Source organism: Zophobas morio, unplaced genomic scaffold (genome assembly GCF_036711695.1).
Source record: "Zophobas morio isolate AGI-343-1 ecotype UQ-CSIRO unplaced genomic scaffold, CSIRO_AGI_Zmor_V1 ptg000030l, whole genome shotgun sequence".
Classification (NCBI taxonomy): Eukaryota; Metazoa; Arthropoda; class Insecta; order Coleoptera; family Tenebrionidae; genus Zophobas; species Zophobas morio.
The window spans coordinates 11807517-11823489 of NW_026972135.1; the positions used below are offsets into that span (position 1 = coordinate 11807517).

General features: G+C 34.4%; 1 protein-coding gene across 1 annotated transcript; it reads left to right on the forward strand.

The window, feature by feature from the left end:
* The first annotated feature begins 1783 nt into the window (after nt 1–1783).
* LOC135138161 (ankyrin repeat domain-containing protein 17-like) lies at nt 1784–9627 on the forward strand. The gene is made up of 3 exons (XM_064068052.1): nt 1784–2032; nt 8013–9324; nt 9374–9627. The coding sequence occupies exons 1-3, from the start codon at nt 2009–2011 to the stop codon at nt 9403–9405; spliced, it is 1368 nt and encodes a 455-aa protein (XP_063924122.1). The 5' UTR covers nt 1784–2008; the 3' UTR covers nt 9406–9627.
* The last annotated feature ends 6346 nt before the right edge of the window (nt 9628–15973 follow it).

Consider the following 15973-nt stretch of genomic DNA (forward strand, 5'->3'; position numbering starts at 1 on the left):
GATTAGAGTATTTTTAAGCCCTAGTCTGCAAGGTTGTTTTAGGGGTAGTTTTTAACGGTTTCTCCGAACAGGTTGAAATTTTGTATTAACAATCTTCGTATTGAGAAATAAGCAAATATCGAGTTTTTACTAGATTGGAGCATTTTTAACCCCCAGTCTGCAACGTTGTTTTAGGGGTGATTTTTGAGGGTTTCTCCGAATGGGCTGAAATTTTGCATCAATAATCCTCGTATTAAAAAACTAGGAATTGTCAAAATTTAACTTGATCAGAGTATTTTTAAGCTCCAGTTTGCAAGGTTGTTTTGGGGGTAGTTTTTAACGGTTTCTCCAAACGGGTTGAAATTTTGTGTCAATAATCTTTGTATTGAGAAATAAGCAAATATCGAGTTTTAACTTGATTGGAGCATTTTTAACCCCCAGTCTGCAAATCTGTTTTAGGGGTGGTTGTTAAGGGTTTCTCCGAACGGCTTGAAATTTTGTATCAACAATCCTCGTATTAAAAAACTAGGAATTGTCAAAATTTAACTTGATTAGAGTATTTTTCAGTGCCAGTCTGCAAGGTTGTTTTGGGGGTAGTTTTTAACGGTTTCTCCGATCGGGTTGAAATTTTGTGTCAATAATCTTCGTATTGAGAAATACGCAAATGTTGAGTTTCAACTTGATTGCAGCATTTTTAACCTCCAGTCTGCAAGATAAACTGCGGTCTGCAAATTAGAAACGCCTAAAGTTTTATGCTTTCTAAAAAATGGATACCGTTAACTTGGTCATTGCTAGTGAAAACTGAAAGTATCGGCAACAATGTTTATATTTCTGGCATATTTTTTAACCTTTAATTTAAGAAAACACAACGTAACGAAAAAAGTTCAGGAAATTTTTATTCTTCTGCATCGAATACCAACAAACTCACTAGATTTTCATGGCCAACCCTACTATATAAAGATCGTGAACGGATAATAGAAGGGAAGTAAACAGGAATTTACCATGTCGACCGAGAGAGTTTGGAAATTTCGCGAGACAGGATTAATCCGTTACTTCCCGCATAATGTTTTTTTTTTCTCGACCCAATCGCTAAACCAACAAATAAATTAATTCAATATTGCCAAAATGCATAGGTATAACAATATCGAATGAAAATAGTTGGCCTCCTTTGTGTTGCTAACGCTATCCAACGGTATCAATTAAACAATATTTATTTAAAAACGTGAACGCTGCTTTAATACGCGCTAATTTTCGTTAAATTTGATTAATTTACAATACGCTATATTATAATGGATAGTGAGTACAACGTTCAAGATGCTGCGAACGAGGCAAATCAGATATAAAAATGCCTATACATTTTTCAAAAACGTGTGCCAGGAGCGAATGGTGAACGTCGACAATATACAATACAACCATCAGAGTGACCAAATGAACACTCCGTTAGTGAAGTTAAACTAGTGTTCAAAGTGCACCTTTACAATTATCATTCACAAGTAATTAATATTATTAAAGAGAATGTCAAAAACACGTTGTGTTAATTTTTGTTAAAAAAATCTTAAAATTAAACGATGTTGCTGTTTTGAGTCTTGTCATTTCACTCACTTTCCTAGCCAGGTAAGTATCCCTAGGGAGGTAAGTGACACTATTTCCTAGGCAACCAGAACACGATTAGTAATTTGAACTTACCTTCATCAAATGTGACTTGGTAAAAGTTACTTACGAGAAAGGTCGAGAAATCGTGAGATGCAACCAGTAATACAGAAAAGTAGTTTTATAGTACCAACGCAATTAGAATTGATAATACACGAGTACCTAACCACAGTACTTAACCCTTTGAAGGGGTACAGAGCTTTTTCTAGTCACCGACTTTTTATTTTTAAAGATTTTTGAATACATATCTATAGCTGTGATGATTTATTTATGTAATGTACAATACAATTATTTATCATTATCATTAAGTCAATTCTGGTGAATTGCAGTAATCACATTTCGCTGATTATTGGTGAATGATTGTTCATTTTGCGGAAAAATGATACGTGTATTATCACAGGAGGTAAGCAGTTTCTTTCGTTGTTTGTTTTAATATTGTGGATCGGAAAACGAGGTTAGGTGGTATCACAAACTTCAATATGTAATTATGGAATAGTATAATATTTTTGCTGATAATTTTAGTTCTACTGAAAAACAATTTTTGTCAAACACGTGCAGCGTGATGTACTCGCATGATGCAATTTTCAAATACAGTTCCTTGCAATAAATAACCACGAATTTAGGAATGTTAACTGAAATCCACTGCTGTAAAAAACCGTAAAGGTGAAACTTGTATGGTCGATAATTTATTCGGTAGAGTGACGTCATGGGTCACGAAGGAAATATAATGTTATCTATATTATACGTGCTGAGATAAGTGAACGGATGATAAATATTTTGACATAACAAAAACCTATTAATATCATAGATTAATACGATAGGTATAAAATGTCAGATAAAAGTGACACAGTGTAATAGCTCACCATATCTATAAAATTATGTGGAGTACAGATTCCATCGAAAGCTACAAAATCATCTATGACTTTGGGAAAAAATTGGTCTAAAGAGTTTAGACAGTACTTCCCTCGCTGTCGGAAACGTGACGACTACATGCCTATTATGTTTTTTTTTCGCAGTGGATTTCAAAGAATTCGGTTTTGTATAAATAAAATAAATATAAATTTACGCATTCATGAATTTTTTTGAGTCACCCTGTACATGTAAATCCAAAAAATATGAATGGAGTGATAGATCACAGTACAGACTCATCATATTTTGTACATTTTAGATATGATTTATTCGGCAAACTTTTGAGCTGACGTCATCAAGTTTTTGGAGGGGATAAGCAAATATATTTTGACTAAACATTTATTATGCTCTTTATAACCTTAAAATATCTGCAAGATTTCAGAGCATTCGGTTTCGTAGTTCCTGATTAATTCAATAAAATATATTTACGCATTAATTAATTTTTTTGAGTCACCCTGTATATGCAAATCCAAAAAATATGAATGGAGTGATAAATCACAAGTACAGACTCATCATATTTTTATAGTTTAGATAGGATTTATTCGGCAAACTTTCGAGCTGACGTCATCAATTTTTTGGAGGGGATAAGCAAGTATATTTTGACTAAACATTTATTATGCTCTTTATAATCTTAAAATATCTGCAAGATTTCAAAGCATTCGGTTTTGTAGTTCCTGAGTAAATCAGTAAAATAAATTTACGCATTCATTAATTTTTTTGAGTCACCCTGTATATGCAAATCCAAAAAATATGAATAAATTGATAGATCACAAGTACAGACTCATCATATTTTGTACATTTTAGATATGATTTATTCGGCAAATTTTTGAGCTGACATCATCAAGTTTTTGGAGAGGATAAGCAAATATATTTTGACTAAACATTTATTATGCTCTTTATAACCTTAAAACATTTGCAAGATTTCAGAGCATTCGGTTTGGTAGTTCCTGATTAAATCAATAAAATATATATACGCTTTCATGAATTTTTTTGAGTCACCCTGTATATGCAAATCCAAAAAATATGAATGGAGTGATAAATCACAATTACAGACTCATCATATTTTTATAGTTTAGATAGGATTTATTCGGCAAACTTTCGAGCTGACGTCATCAATTTTTTGGAGGGGATAAGCAAGTATATTTTGACTAAACATTTATGATGCTCTTTATAACCTTAAAATATCTGCAAGATTTCAAAGCATTCGGTTTTGTAGTTCCTGAGTAAATCAGTAAAATAAATTTTGCGCATTCATTAATTTTTTTGAGTCACCCTGTATATGCAAATCCAAAAAATATGAATGGACTGATAGATCACAAGTACAGACTCATCATATTTTGTACATTTTAGATATGATTTATTCGGCAAACTTTTGAGCTGACGTCATCAAGTTTTTGGAGGGTATAAGCAAATATTTTTTGACTAAAGATTTATTATGCTCTTTATAGCCTTAAAATATCTGCAACATTTCAAAGCATTCGCTTTTGCAGATTCAAAATTAGATTGCAAAATGTTGTTTTATAATTTTGATTTTTTTTCCAAAAATCTGGACGTTTCGGGTGAAAACTCAATTCGGAGTTGTAAACTACATGTGTAGGACTATGTTATTTTATACAATTTAAAACCCATTTACTATGTACAATTTTGAAGTGACGTCATCGCATTAGTGGTGGGGATAATTAGACAAATTTTGGTTAGCGTTTCACCATCTACATGATATTCCTAATATAAGTACAAAATTTCACAACAATCGGTCCAGTACTTTCGGAGATTATCTGTCTAATAAAAATCCGGGACGGCAGGCAGACGGACAGACGGACAGACGGACAGACAGACGGAAATGGCAGACCCATTTCTTCGGCTTCTAGGGGTCATGAGAGATCGAGAAAACGTAAAAGTAGAGAGTCGGCCGATGGACTCGATTACAATACTTCCTTTGCTGACGCTCGGGAAGTAAAAAGATGGTATTTCTAAGCTTTTCTGTTGAGCTGTTATTGCTTGATCATTTCAAAGTCTTAGTTGCATTTTGCATCTAACAAAGAGAATATAATTCATGTACACATGACCCTATTTCTTCCAATAGAATTTAGTCATGCCCTTAGTTACATCTTTATCACAGCGATAATAATTTTATTACCTTATTGTGGTCAACCTAAATTTAAAAACTGTCAAATTTGACAAATTTTAGAATTTTATATTTTTTTTGTCTATTGCCAACGTTGGGGGCAAGCTCAAAACGACGAAATCAATTCTATTATCAAAAAATTTGTTCATTCATTATCATTATATTCTCATGTCGAATATAACTCGTGATATGATTAATAATAATCGCACTCGTTGAATCTGCAACTCGGTTTCACTCGAAATATTATCGATTATTATGTGGTGACCGAATTTAAATCAAAATTTTCCCGCTGAAATTAATTAACAGCGGCGCGAAATCACATTTGAATCATTTGAATTTCAAAAAAAAAATTCAATCACAAAAAGGAAATCGTTAAACATAGGCAACCAATTATGCATGTAGCGTTTAGGGGTGGTTTTGCATGATTATAGAGTTAGATGACGGCTTGATATCGCTAGGGAGTTTTTAGTTACAGGGTTGGTTGGTTGGTTGGTTGGTAGAGACAGAAACTGCATGCCGTAGAGGTCATTCTGAATGTGCTTGTGTGAGTGTAACTATGTGGTAAGCGCTAGGTTTAAATTAGTTGGTTTGCTAGTTAATAAAACGGGAGGAAGCCTGTGTTTAACGACAATCAATCGTAACTGACGTCACTCTGTTGTCCCCAACCCGCGCGGTTAATTCTTGCGGCCTTTTAATCGGAAAATGCGGACTTCGGGTCAACGCGAAACACGTGCTGTAAATTTGTTTCATCAATCAAGCTAGTTTTTCTTGATAGTCAGATAGTGCAGACAGTTTAACAATCAGGATTATTTAAATAAACCACTTGCTAGAAGATTTCATGAAATTCTCTTAGTCAGGAAAACACCTTATTGTTAATTACGAGTAAGTTTCTGGATGCATATACGTAAGTGTTACATTATAACACTTCTAAATTCTTCACACAAGATTGCTAATAGTTCATTTACGGCAGTTAAACAAGTTCATTATACTGCGAACTGCCGGGGGTTATGATAATTTCTTCCCTTAGGTGGTTATCATCGTTATCATGATTAATTCATCGAGGCATGCTTTCACAACGCTACAGATTGATTAATTCATCGACGCTTTTTCCTCGCAACGCTAGAGATTAATAACATCACCGAGGCCCTTTTTCCTCGCAACGATTTAAAATTTACATCACCGAGACGCTTTTTCCTTCGGAGCGATAACTGGATATTTTTGTTTGTTTATTATGTGTTTTGGTGGGGTAACCAGTTCGCTGTATTTTAAACTCTCAAAGTAAATTGTTTTTTTGAAGTAACCAATCACTTAGATCAAGACATAATTTAACATAATGTAAACTCTTTGTTTGAATCGTTGATAAAGTGTGGCAAATGTTAATCTCATGTAAATTTTGTTAACTCTGCAAAATTTCACCTCATACAATATTTCTTTAATCTCCCAATTTTAACCTCAGTAATTTTCCTTTGTTGTATAATTCTAATTGAACGTAAATTTCATGCTCTACATTTTTAACCTCACATAATATTTTTATTTCCACAAGTTTATTTCACACCAGATCTTTTGTTTTTATATATCTTTGCGGAGTTCTGTTTTGTAAATACTTTGTTGATAATTTTTTATCTCACCTAAGAATTATTTGTTGTTTAAATTTTCACAAGATTGGATGGCCAATTTAAATGTTGTTTATTGCTAGTTGAAACTTTAACACTTGTTTAGTTGTTGTTAATATCAGAGTTATAAGAGATTGAATATTTAAAAAATGAACTTGAGGTTAAATAACACAGAAAACGTGGCAGAAGCGAAGTTCGGTTCCTAGTCGAGCTGGCGAGATTGATCGTGTCACCTGTACAAGTCCACAGGTTTGGATAGATTCAGGGGCGGCCGCCGATGTTGTAAAGTTCTCGGCTTCTGTCCATAGCCCAGATCCTCTTGCGGGTCGGACGACCGTAATGGCCTAGTTCCGCAGGGCACGTTCGTAATGGAGATATGTGTACGTGTAGGCGTTGTGATAGAGAGAATCACCGTCGTGGGGGGAGAACAGCCCCAGACTGGTAGCCCCAAATTCCGCTTATGCCAGAATACCCAGGGGTACTCTTGTTGTGCTCCTGTAAACTGCCGTAAGTTTAAAAATCTGCCGCCACACGCCCATAATAACTTGTGTATTTGCATCCAGTTACTTAATTCAGTTTTTGCTTTGTTGTTTTATTAAATTTGTGATATTCAAATACTTACATTGATTCCAAACAGATGTATAGGATTTTGCGTTCGTTCGTTTTTCATATGTGTATGTCTGTCAATTCGCGAGTGTTTTTCTTTCATATATCTTAAGGTGTTTGAAATGTAATATTTCGGTGAATAAAGCCCTAGGGGGTTTTTGGGAATGAAGACCCTATGACGCCTTGGCCCTGCGGCACCACCAGAAGGGCACGCTGAGTCACTTTCGCTCTTCGTTTCTTTTCCTCCTAAGGAAGGATGCCATTTCGGCCCCTACCTAATTTTTGCCAATTATTTCTTGCGCTCTCAACTCACACGCAGTGTATACACGTGTATGAAAGAACGTATTCCCGCCACTTTTCAAAAAAAAAAACACACAACGTAGGTTCCCATTTGTTGGACGATCACAGCCAAGGCCAAACTTTGAATTTTTGAATTTTTCGCTCGCCTTTCAAACTTTTTCAAGGTCAATTTAAAGGCCGGAAGTTTGGGTTATTACAATAATCATATCACTTGTTATATTATAACTAATAACATAACTACATTATAAAACAATTTTGTATGTAGGTAGTTTGGTTGAGATTGAAAATTGCACGGACCGAGTTTATTGTGTAATAATAATAACTAATTAGTCTAGACTTTTATGTAGATGGTAAATCTAGTTAGATAAGATAGTGGTTACCTAAGAAACGAGGGAGATGGACGGGAGACAGAATGTGGAAATAAAAAATTTTTGAAAACCTATGAATTTAAATATAAAACATTAGTCTTACTTTTATATAGATTGTAAATCAAGTTAGTAGTTAGCTAGGCAAACTATCAGTTTCAAGAATAAGTTTCCATCCTCCTCTTCCAAAATCAGGCTAATTCAATGAATTTTTTAACTTTCTTTAACTATTTTAACTTTCACTGTCAGAGTTCCTTAATTTATTTTAACTAATCTAATTAGCTAAAGACATCGCGGAAAATGTTAAGTTCTGATTAAATATTCTAATAACGAACTTTCGTGAATTAGTACCAACAATGTGCAAACATATTAAAAATTGCATTAAGTAAAAAAATTCACATAGTTTTTTCTACATTTTTTTATTCCAATGATTTTTCCTGAACTTTTCTGTTTTTCTTTTCTCAGGACTGGAATTACCGCTTACGTATAGCTTCGAGAAAAGGTGATCTAGAAGAAGTTGAGCGATGTCTTCAAAACTTTGCCGACATTGACAGTTGTAGTGATTTGGGAAACACTGCGCTGTCATTTGCTGCGTTACCAGGACATGTTAATATTGTTAGATATCTATGTGCAGAAGGAGCGAATATTAATAAAATGGCAAAACCACAAGGTCGGACTCCTTTATCGTGGGCAGTACAAGGTTGTTCTCTTGATGTGGTAAAAATATTGCTAGAAATGTATCCAACCATCAACGCTGCCGATTATGACGGTAAAACTCCCTTAATAAATGCAATATTGGAAAGCACCACCGACATTGCAAGTATGCTTATAAATGCTGGAGCAGATATTAATGGCTGCAACGCTTCTGGGAATACTCCTTTGGCAATTGCTGTTGAAAATAATAGACTAGATATGGTGCAGCTGTTATTAGAAAATAACGCGGACATCTCTAACTTGGGTAAAAAAGAAAAACCCCCACTATCAGCAGCTGCAAGAGTTGATATCAATGCAATCAACTCGGATGGGAACACTGCCTTAACGTATGCCGTTGAAGCTAAAAACGATTCTATTGTTGAATTTTTAATTGAACATGACGCGGATCCTTGCAAATGTGGAAAGAATGGCAAAACACCCTTAAGAGCTGCTGTAGAGAAACAATCCCTACCACTGATCACCTACCTGTTAGATCATGGAGCAGAATCCACAATTCAAACTGCCTTTCTGGTGGCAATAGAAACCCGGAATTTGGATATTATCCGACTATTAATACAAAAAGGAGTTAATTTAAACGCAGCATATAACAGTGGACATACACCTTTAACGAAAGCTTTAGAGCTAGGGTATTTCGAAATTGCAGAATTTTTGGTTGAAAACGGTGCCGATTGCAAATCTTATGACAAAAGCAAATTGTGTCTTTTTGACTATGTGAGCGGAAACAATTTAGGGATGATAGAATTTCTAGTGAAATTAGGAGTAAGCTTAGACTTGGTTGGGAGTGGAGGTTATACACCGTTAACTAAAGCCGCAGAAATGGAAAATTTCAAGTTGGTAAAATATCTCGTGGAGAAAGGAGCAAAACTTAACCAACCGGACGAAAATGGTAAAAATGCGTTAAGCATTGCCGCTGTAAAATGTAGTTTCCGGATTGTAAAATACTTGCTTGATGCCGGAGCAGATCGTGAAATTGCGAAAACAGAGCTTGATAGTTACGCTAGTTGGAACGACGATGTTAAATTTTGTTTGAAAATGACAAGAAAGGAAGAGGATATTGTAACAGGTAGTATGAACTATCTCAAAAACGTTGTATTAATATTAGGTAATTGAAGGGACTGGACACGAAGAAGCTGATACAAAATAAACATACCATAATCGTCCATTAATGAATCACTAGAGGTCATGGTGGAGCTGAATTTCATTGAATCTAAAAATGGCTGCAATGGATTTAAGTTCTATCCCAGCAGAAAAGAATAATTAGTGACATTCGTAGATCTATGGAGAAAACTGTATGGGCCTTTTTACTACCTACTGTTCTGATTTTCTTATAAAACACCATGTAAATATATTTAATTTTTTTACCTCATGTTGTTATATGTATTTTCCGTCATTGTTGATACAATATAAAAAAAATAACAGTACAGTTATATTAATTTGAAGAGATGAAGCGACTCCAGACGACCTACAAATATTTTTTTGTTCCGGGATAAATATGTATTTTATTATACTACAACTTATAATCGTCGTGACGTTTAAGTGCTATAATGTCAACTCCAGTATTTGCCAACAAAGTCGTCGACGACCTTCTGAAAGCATGTCCTGTGTAAGATTTTGGATTTTTGAGTTTTAAATAATCGGCAACATTTTGAGTTATTGTTGATACATTTTCTTTGAACTGAACCTTGTCATCAACCATCATCTTTGTATCACGCCTAAGGGTCCCAGCAACGCTCATTATCATAACAACTGTCATCATAATATAAACTTCGTCAGGAGCTTCCAACAAAAATTTGCACATCTTCTCTCTGGTACCTTTTAGATTTTTTTGGATGATATCCAATATTTTTCTTCATACACTTTTTCTTAGGATTTACAGAGTTTCATGCAATCTTACAGTGAAACTGATAATAGCGATAATCATAAAATTATTAAAAACTGAGTTTCTAACGCGTTTCCCACAAAATAAATACAGGGTTTTTATAAATGATTCTAAGGGCGTAGTGGGCGTAGTTGGCCATGGATTTCAAAAATGCCGCTTCGCAAAAATTATGCCTCATTATTTATATGACAGTTCACACTTATCATTAATGTCATTAGTAATCTGTCATTTAGTCATTCTTTTTATGGTTTTAACGTTTTTCAAGTGTGAATTACAGTAATTCTCGTTGATAGAAGCTCAAAACAAAAAAACTTGCGTACGAAAATTTTGTTTTTGTGCTAGAAAGCGAAGACCGCGAAAATTCTATTCTAAGGCGCTTTCATTGGTATATCTTATTATCGCAAGGTGACATTCATAGAGGAAGAGTTGGTATATTTTGTAACCCCTTGTAAGCAAAAATATCTGGCCAAATACCGTGATTTGATAATTCAAGAAACATCATTACTCACACTAGAGATGTAATTAACAGATTTGTTCGACTTGGCGGTGTCAACAAAGGGAAGTATCCTGGAAGACTTGCAGCATCTGAGGAAGTTGCTGACAATTTGAGCCGACTTGGGCAGTATCCGCAAATATCATGCGTCCCTGGGCATCAGTAAAGTTCAAATCTGAGAAGCGGCATGTAGCGACCTACTTCGACCCTATAATCATTTATAGAAACCTTGTGCAAGGGAGGACAGAAACCATTCGTACTTATTAATTATATATAAGGGATAGTGAGAAATCGGAGTATACTAAATTTTTTACAATATTGCCTACGTTTCGGACATTCAACTTTGTCCATCAAGGCTACAAAATTTAGTGATTTTGTGCATTTAGACACATAAGTACTAGATAAAGAACAACAACACCGCGGACGTAGCATATGTGAAATGGTCCAAATTAAGAAAAACAGAACTGTGAACTTTAGGCATTAACAACTTAAGCAAAATTTATGACACTATTCTTAGTTCTTATACATGACACATTAAAAATAAGATTACGTGTAGTCAGAGATGTACAAACCATTTGGTTTTTTCCTACATTCTTTAATAATTCTGCAATAGCACCACCCCTTCTGTTTTCTCAGAGGATGTCATTTGTCAAAATTACGTCTTATCTCAGCCTATACTAGCCCCGCCCACCCACCCTCTGTTTCCTTAGAATATATGTCATTTGCAAAAATCAGTCTTATCTTAGCAAATACTAATATTTTGCCAATCTTGGGTAGAATTTATTAATCGGCAAAATTTTGAGATGACGTTATCAATTTCAAAGTATTCAATTTTGCAATTCTTGATTTAATCAACAAAAAAAATTGACTCAGTCATTATTTTTTAGACACCCGTATAAGCAAATAAAAATATATTAATCGAGGGATAAATCACAAGTATAGGTACACTCAGCATACTTTGCACATTTAAGATTATTCAGCAAAAATTTTTAGGTGACGTCATCAATTTTTTAGAGGGGATGAGCAAATACATTTTGATAAAAAATTTGCCATGCATTTATAATAAATCTTTAAAACATCTCCACAGTGTAGTTCCTGATTAGATCAATAAAATAAATCCAGGCATTCGTTATTTTTTTTTAGTCACCCTGTATAAGCAAATCGAGATTAATCGAGAAATTGAGAAATCGAAAAATTGGAAATTCGCGAAATCGAAACATCAAAATGGAAGTGACAATGGGAAAATTTTAAATTGAAAAATTTAAACATCGAAATAGCGAAAAACAAAAATTAATTCCGAAAAATTAAAAAATCGAAAAATGAGAAGGCAAAAAATCGAAACACTGAGAAATCGAAACATCAAAAAGTGAAAAATCTAAAATTTACAAATTCGAAACATTGAAAATTTACGACATCGCAAAATCAAACATCAACGAATCGAAAAATTAAAAAATCGAAAAATGTAAGATTTAAAAACTCGCAAAATTTTGAAAAATCGAAAAAGTACATAATTCAAAAAGGAGAAGGTCGAAAAATCTCAAAATTTTAAAATCGAAATATATACATATTGAAAAATCCCAAAGCTTAAATATTGAAAATTTGAGAAATCGAGAAATCGAAAAATCGAAAAATTTATATAAAAAAATGAATTATCGAAAAACTGAGAAATCGACATATCAAAAATTTGAAAAATTAATTCCGAAAAATTGAAGAATCGAAAAAACTAAAAATGAGAAGGCAAAAAGTCGAAAGACTGAGAAATCGAAACAACAAAAAGTGAGAAATCTAAAATTTAAAAATTCGAAAAATTGAAAATTAACAACATCGCCAAATCAAAACCAACGAATCGAAAAATTAAGAAATTGAAACGCAAAATGTAAGATATTTAAAGTGACAAAATTTTGAAAAATCGAATAAGTAAAAATTCCAAAAAAAACGAAAGTCGAAAAATCTAAAAATTAAAAAGAACGGCGGGTGGGTGGGGCTAGTACTTGGAGAGATAAGACTGATCTTGGCAAATCACATATCCTTTAAAAAAATAGAGGGTGGGTGGGCGGGGCTTCTACTTCCTAAGGTAAGACTGATTTTGGCAACTGACGTACTCTCTAAAAAAATAAAGCGCGGATGGATGGGGCTAGTACTTGTAAAGATAAGACTGATTTTGGCAAATCATATATCCTTTAAGAAAATAGAGGGTGGGTGGGTGGGGCTTGTATTTGCTAAGATAAGAGTGATTTTGGCAAATGAGATACTCTCTAAGAAAAGAGAGGATGGGTGGGTGGGGCAAGTGCTTGGTAAGATAAGACTGATTTTGGCAAATCATATATCCCTTAAGAAAATAGAGGGCGGGTGGGCGGGGCTTGTACTTCCTAAGATACGACGGATTTTGGCAGATGACACCCTGTAAGAAAATAAAGGGCGGGTGGGTGGGGCTAGTACCTGTTCAGATAAGACTGATTTTGGAAAATGGTATATTCTCTAATGAAAGAGAGGGTGGGTGGGCGGGGCTAGTACCTGGTAAGATAAGAGTGATTTTGGCAAATGATATACTCTTTAAGAAAATAGAGAGGGGCATTGGGCGGGGCTTGTACATCCTAAGATACGACTGATTTTGACAAATGTTACCCTCTAAGAAAATAAAGGACGGGTGGGTGGGGCTAGTACCTGTTCAGATAAGATTGATTTCGGCAAATGATATGAAAGAGAGGGTGGGTGGGCGGGGCTAGTACTTCCAACTTAAAACACTTTAACACTTGAACTTCACTTTATCAAAACCCAACACGAACTAATTAATAGATAACTTTAAAACGTCTGTAAGATTTCAAAGCATTCGGTTTTACAAATTCAAAATTAAACTGCAAAATGTTGTTTTATACTTTTGATTTTTTTTTTCCAAAAATCTGGATGTTTCGGGAAAAAACTCTGTAGAGTCAATCTAAAAATAGAGATTAAAGTCGTTTCGTTGACCGGTGAAAAGTGAGTGTTGAACGGAATCAAACACTAAAGAAACAAAAAAAAATTATAAACAATTACCATAATACATAATTTAAATATTTTTGAGAAAAAAATTGTTTAAACATAGGCACATAAAAAAAAAGAATGCATAATATATGTAACAAGAGGTCAAAAAAAAAATTGATAAAATAAAAATGAGACAAAATTGTCGATCAATACAGTCTTTTGTAACGTTTCAATTTTGTTGAAGAGATAAACGTTCCAATTGTTTTGTTTCATCCCTTCTTAAAAAAAAAAAGGGTTGTTTTATTGGGGATGCAATATTATACGTGCCGACATCTAAGACATCAGGGTTGCCTATGGGGAGTGTCAAACGACGTCGTGGCACTGCTAATGCGCTGGTACTCCCACCCCGCGAAAAAGAATATTCGAGAGAGTATCGACCTGATAGGGGAAGAGAGAGGTTCTCATGAGGCGTTTTGGCGAAGATCCTGGAAGAAGGAAGTGCTAGGACGTAGCCGAAGAGGAGAAAAGAAGTTTTCGAGAAGATTTTGGTGGAGTTGCTGAAGGAAGGAAGTGCCAGGACGTAGTCGAAGAGGAGAAAAGAAGTTTTCGAGAAGATTTTGGTGGAGTTTCTGAAGGAAGGAAGTGGAAGGACGAAGAGGAAGTACTCAAGATAGAGATTTTTATCGTTTTGTTCGAAGCAAGAGGTTTAGTTGAGCCGTTTTCGTATCGTCCACTACAGAAAAGAGGAATTTTATCGTTCGTTTTTTTATCACCGCACCCAAGTGAAGAGTTCCTGGAAGAACCAAGCTTATCGTGATGCCGTTGCAGTGAGTAGCTTATTGTCGTCCCTGTTGTTCACTTGAAGAGACCATATCGAACCGACGATTTTGATTTTCGCTGCTGTTCCTGCGGAGCCGCCGCTAACCTTGAAGTTTTTCTTCGGATCCAGAGGTCTGTGACGCCGCTGTTTCTTTATCAATCCCAATCCAGACGAAGAGGAGCTGCTGATAACTACGGTTACGAGCTAAGTCCACTCTAACGCCTTATAGTTCTAATTTTCCATTTAGTCGCCCGGTCACAGCTATCTTTATCGAAATTCTTGGAAGTTTTTTTGTATTTTAATTTATCATATCGCAAGATAGTTTGTACGAGGACACATGAATACATTTCATTTTCTGATATATTACGTTAATATATTTCAGTGATAGTCCCTTCTGGACGTTAATGGTATTTTTTTTTGTGAAATATTAGAAGAATTTCATTTAATCAACACTTGTCAATTTTATTATCCGTTGAATATATTTTTAGTTTTTTTTTCCTGTGTTTTCTTGTGGCTTGATTCTTCTCGACTGTTTACTCGACGTAGCGGAGTAAACTACCCCAACAGGAAGCTACGTGGCGCCCAATACAAAAAAAATAATAAGAACTCTCCGAACCGCGACCCGCCCCGGCTAAAGAGCTGCCGTTCGCTGTAAAACCCTCCGAAAGAGGGTTATACTTTATAAAAGAAAAAAAAAAAATTAAAAAAACAACACCCCACTTAAAATTATTGAAAACTTCTAACCTTTAGGCTTCTTCTTCTGCTACAACTGAGCGAATTCCGTCATCTTCTTTTACGAACCCACTGCAACAAAAAACACATGAAAAAAAATCAATTCAATTAAAATGATTGAAACGTTTTGCTGATTTAGTGTACAATAACGATAATTGCAAATTATTTCAGTTTTAAAAAATTTAAATATAATGCAACACTTACCCTTTAAATCCTGATTTCCTTTCATTCCGCGCCGACCCTTGCAGATTCCATCCTCATGGGCACATCACAACACTCACTTTTCACTTTAATCCCGAAACGAAATTATTTTTAACAAAAATAAACCACTTAAATAAACAAATTTGCGCCCCGCATACGCCGTCAACAGAATCGAAACCGACTGAACTCTTTGCGTAACACGAAAATGAACAAAAAGTTCTCGCCGCACTTTATCAGCCATTTTTTGCAGACTTTTTATTCATCGACGCATCACACAGGAAAATGAATCGTAATTACTCTTACAATACTGCAATTTCGAAAATATTTTATTGTTCGTAGTTGATGTCGAGAGCTTCGAAATGCAAATTTTGTCATTCAAGAAACAAGCGCAACAATTAAATAAAAGTCAACAAATAAACGAATATTTTCATGTCAAAATCGAGTGATTATTAAAGTTTTGTTTTGAATCCGATTTTAAAATAATTTATCACACGTATATTTATTTGGTACTATTAGTCCACTGGTTTTCTAAATTAATTTTAACTTAAGTTTTTAGTTGACTTGTAGGTCTAGGAACTTTTATTTCATATTTCAACGATAAAAAAATATTATAAAAAAATTCGCCT

Bases quoted from the DNA above. Each gene is read 5' to 3' on its own strand.
- LOC135138161 (XM_064068052.1), top strand. From the start codon at position 2,009: ATGATACGTGTATTATCACAGGAG. The intron at 2,033-8,012 runs GTAAGCAGTTTC...TTCTTTTCTCAG, and splicing joins TACGTGTATTATCACAGGAG to GACTGGAATTACCGCTTACG. The intron at 9,325-9,373 runs GTAGTATGAACT...AGGTAATTGAAG, and splicing joins GGAAGAGGATATTGTAACAG to GGACTGGACACGAAGAAGCT.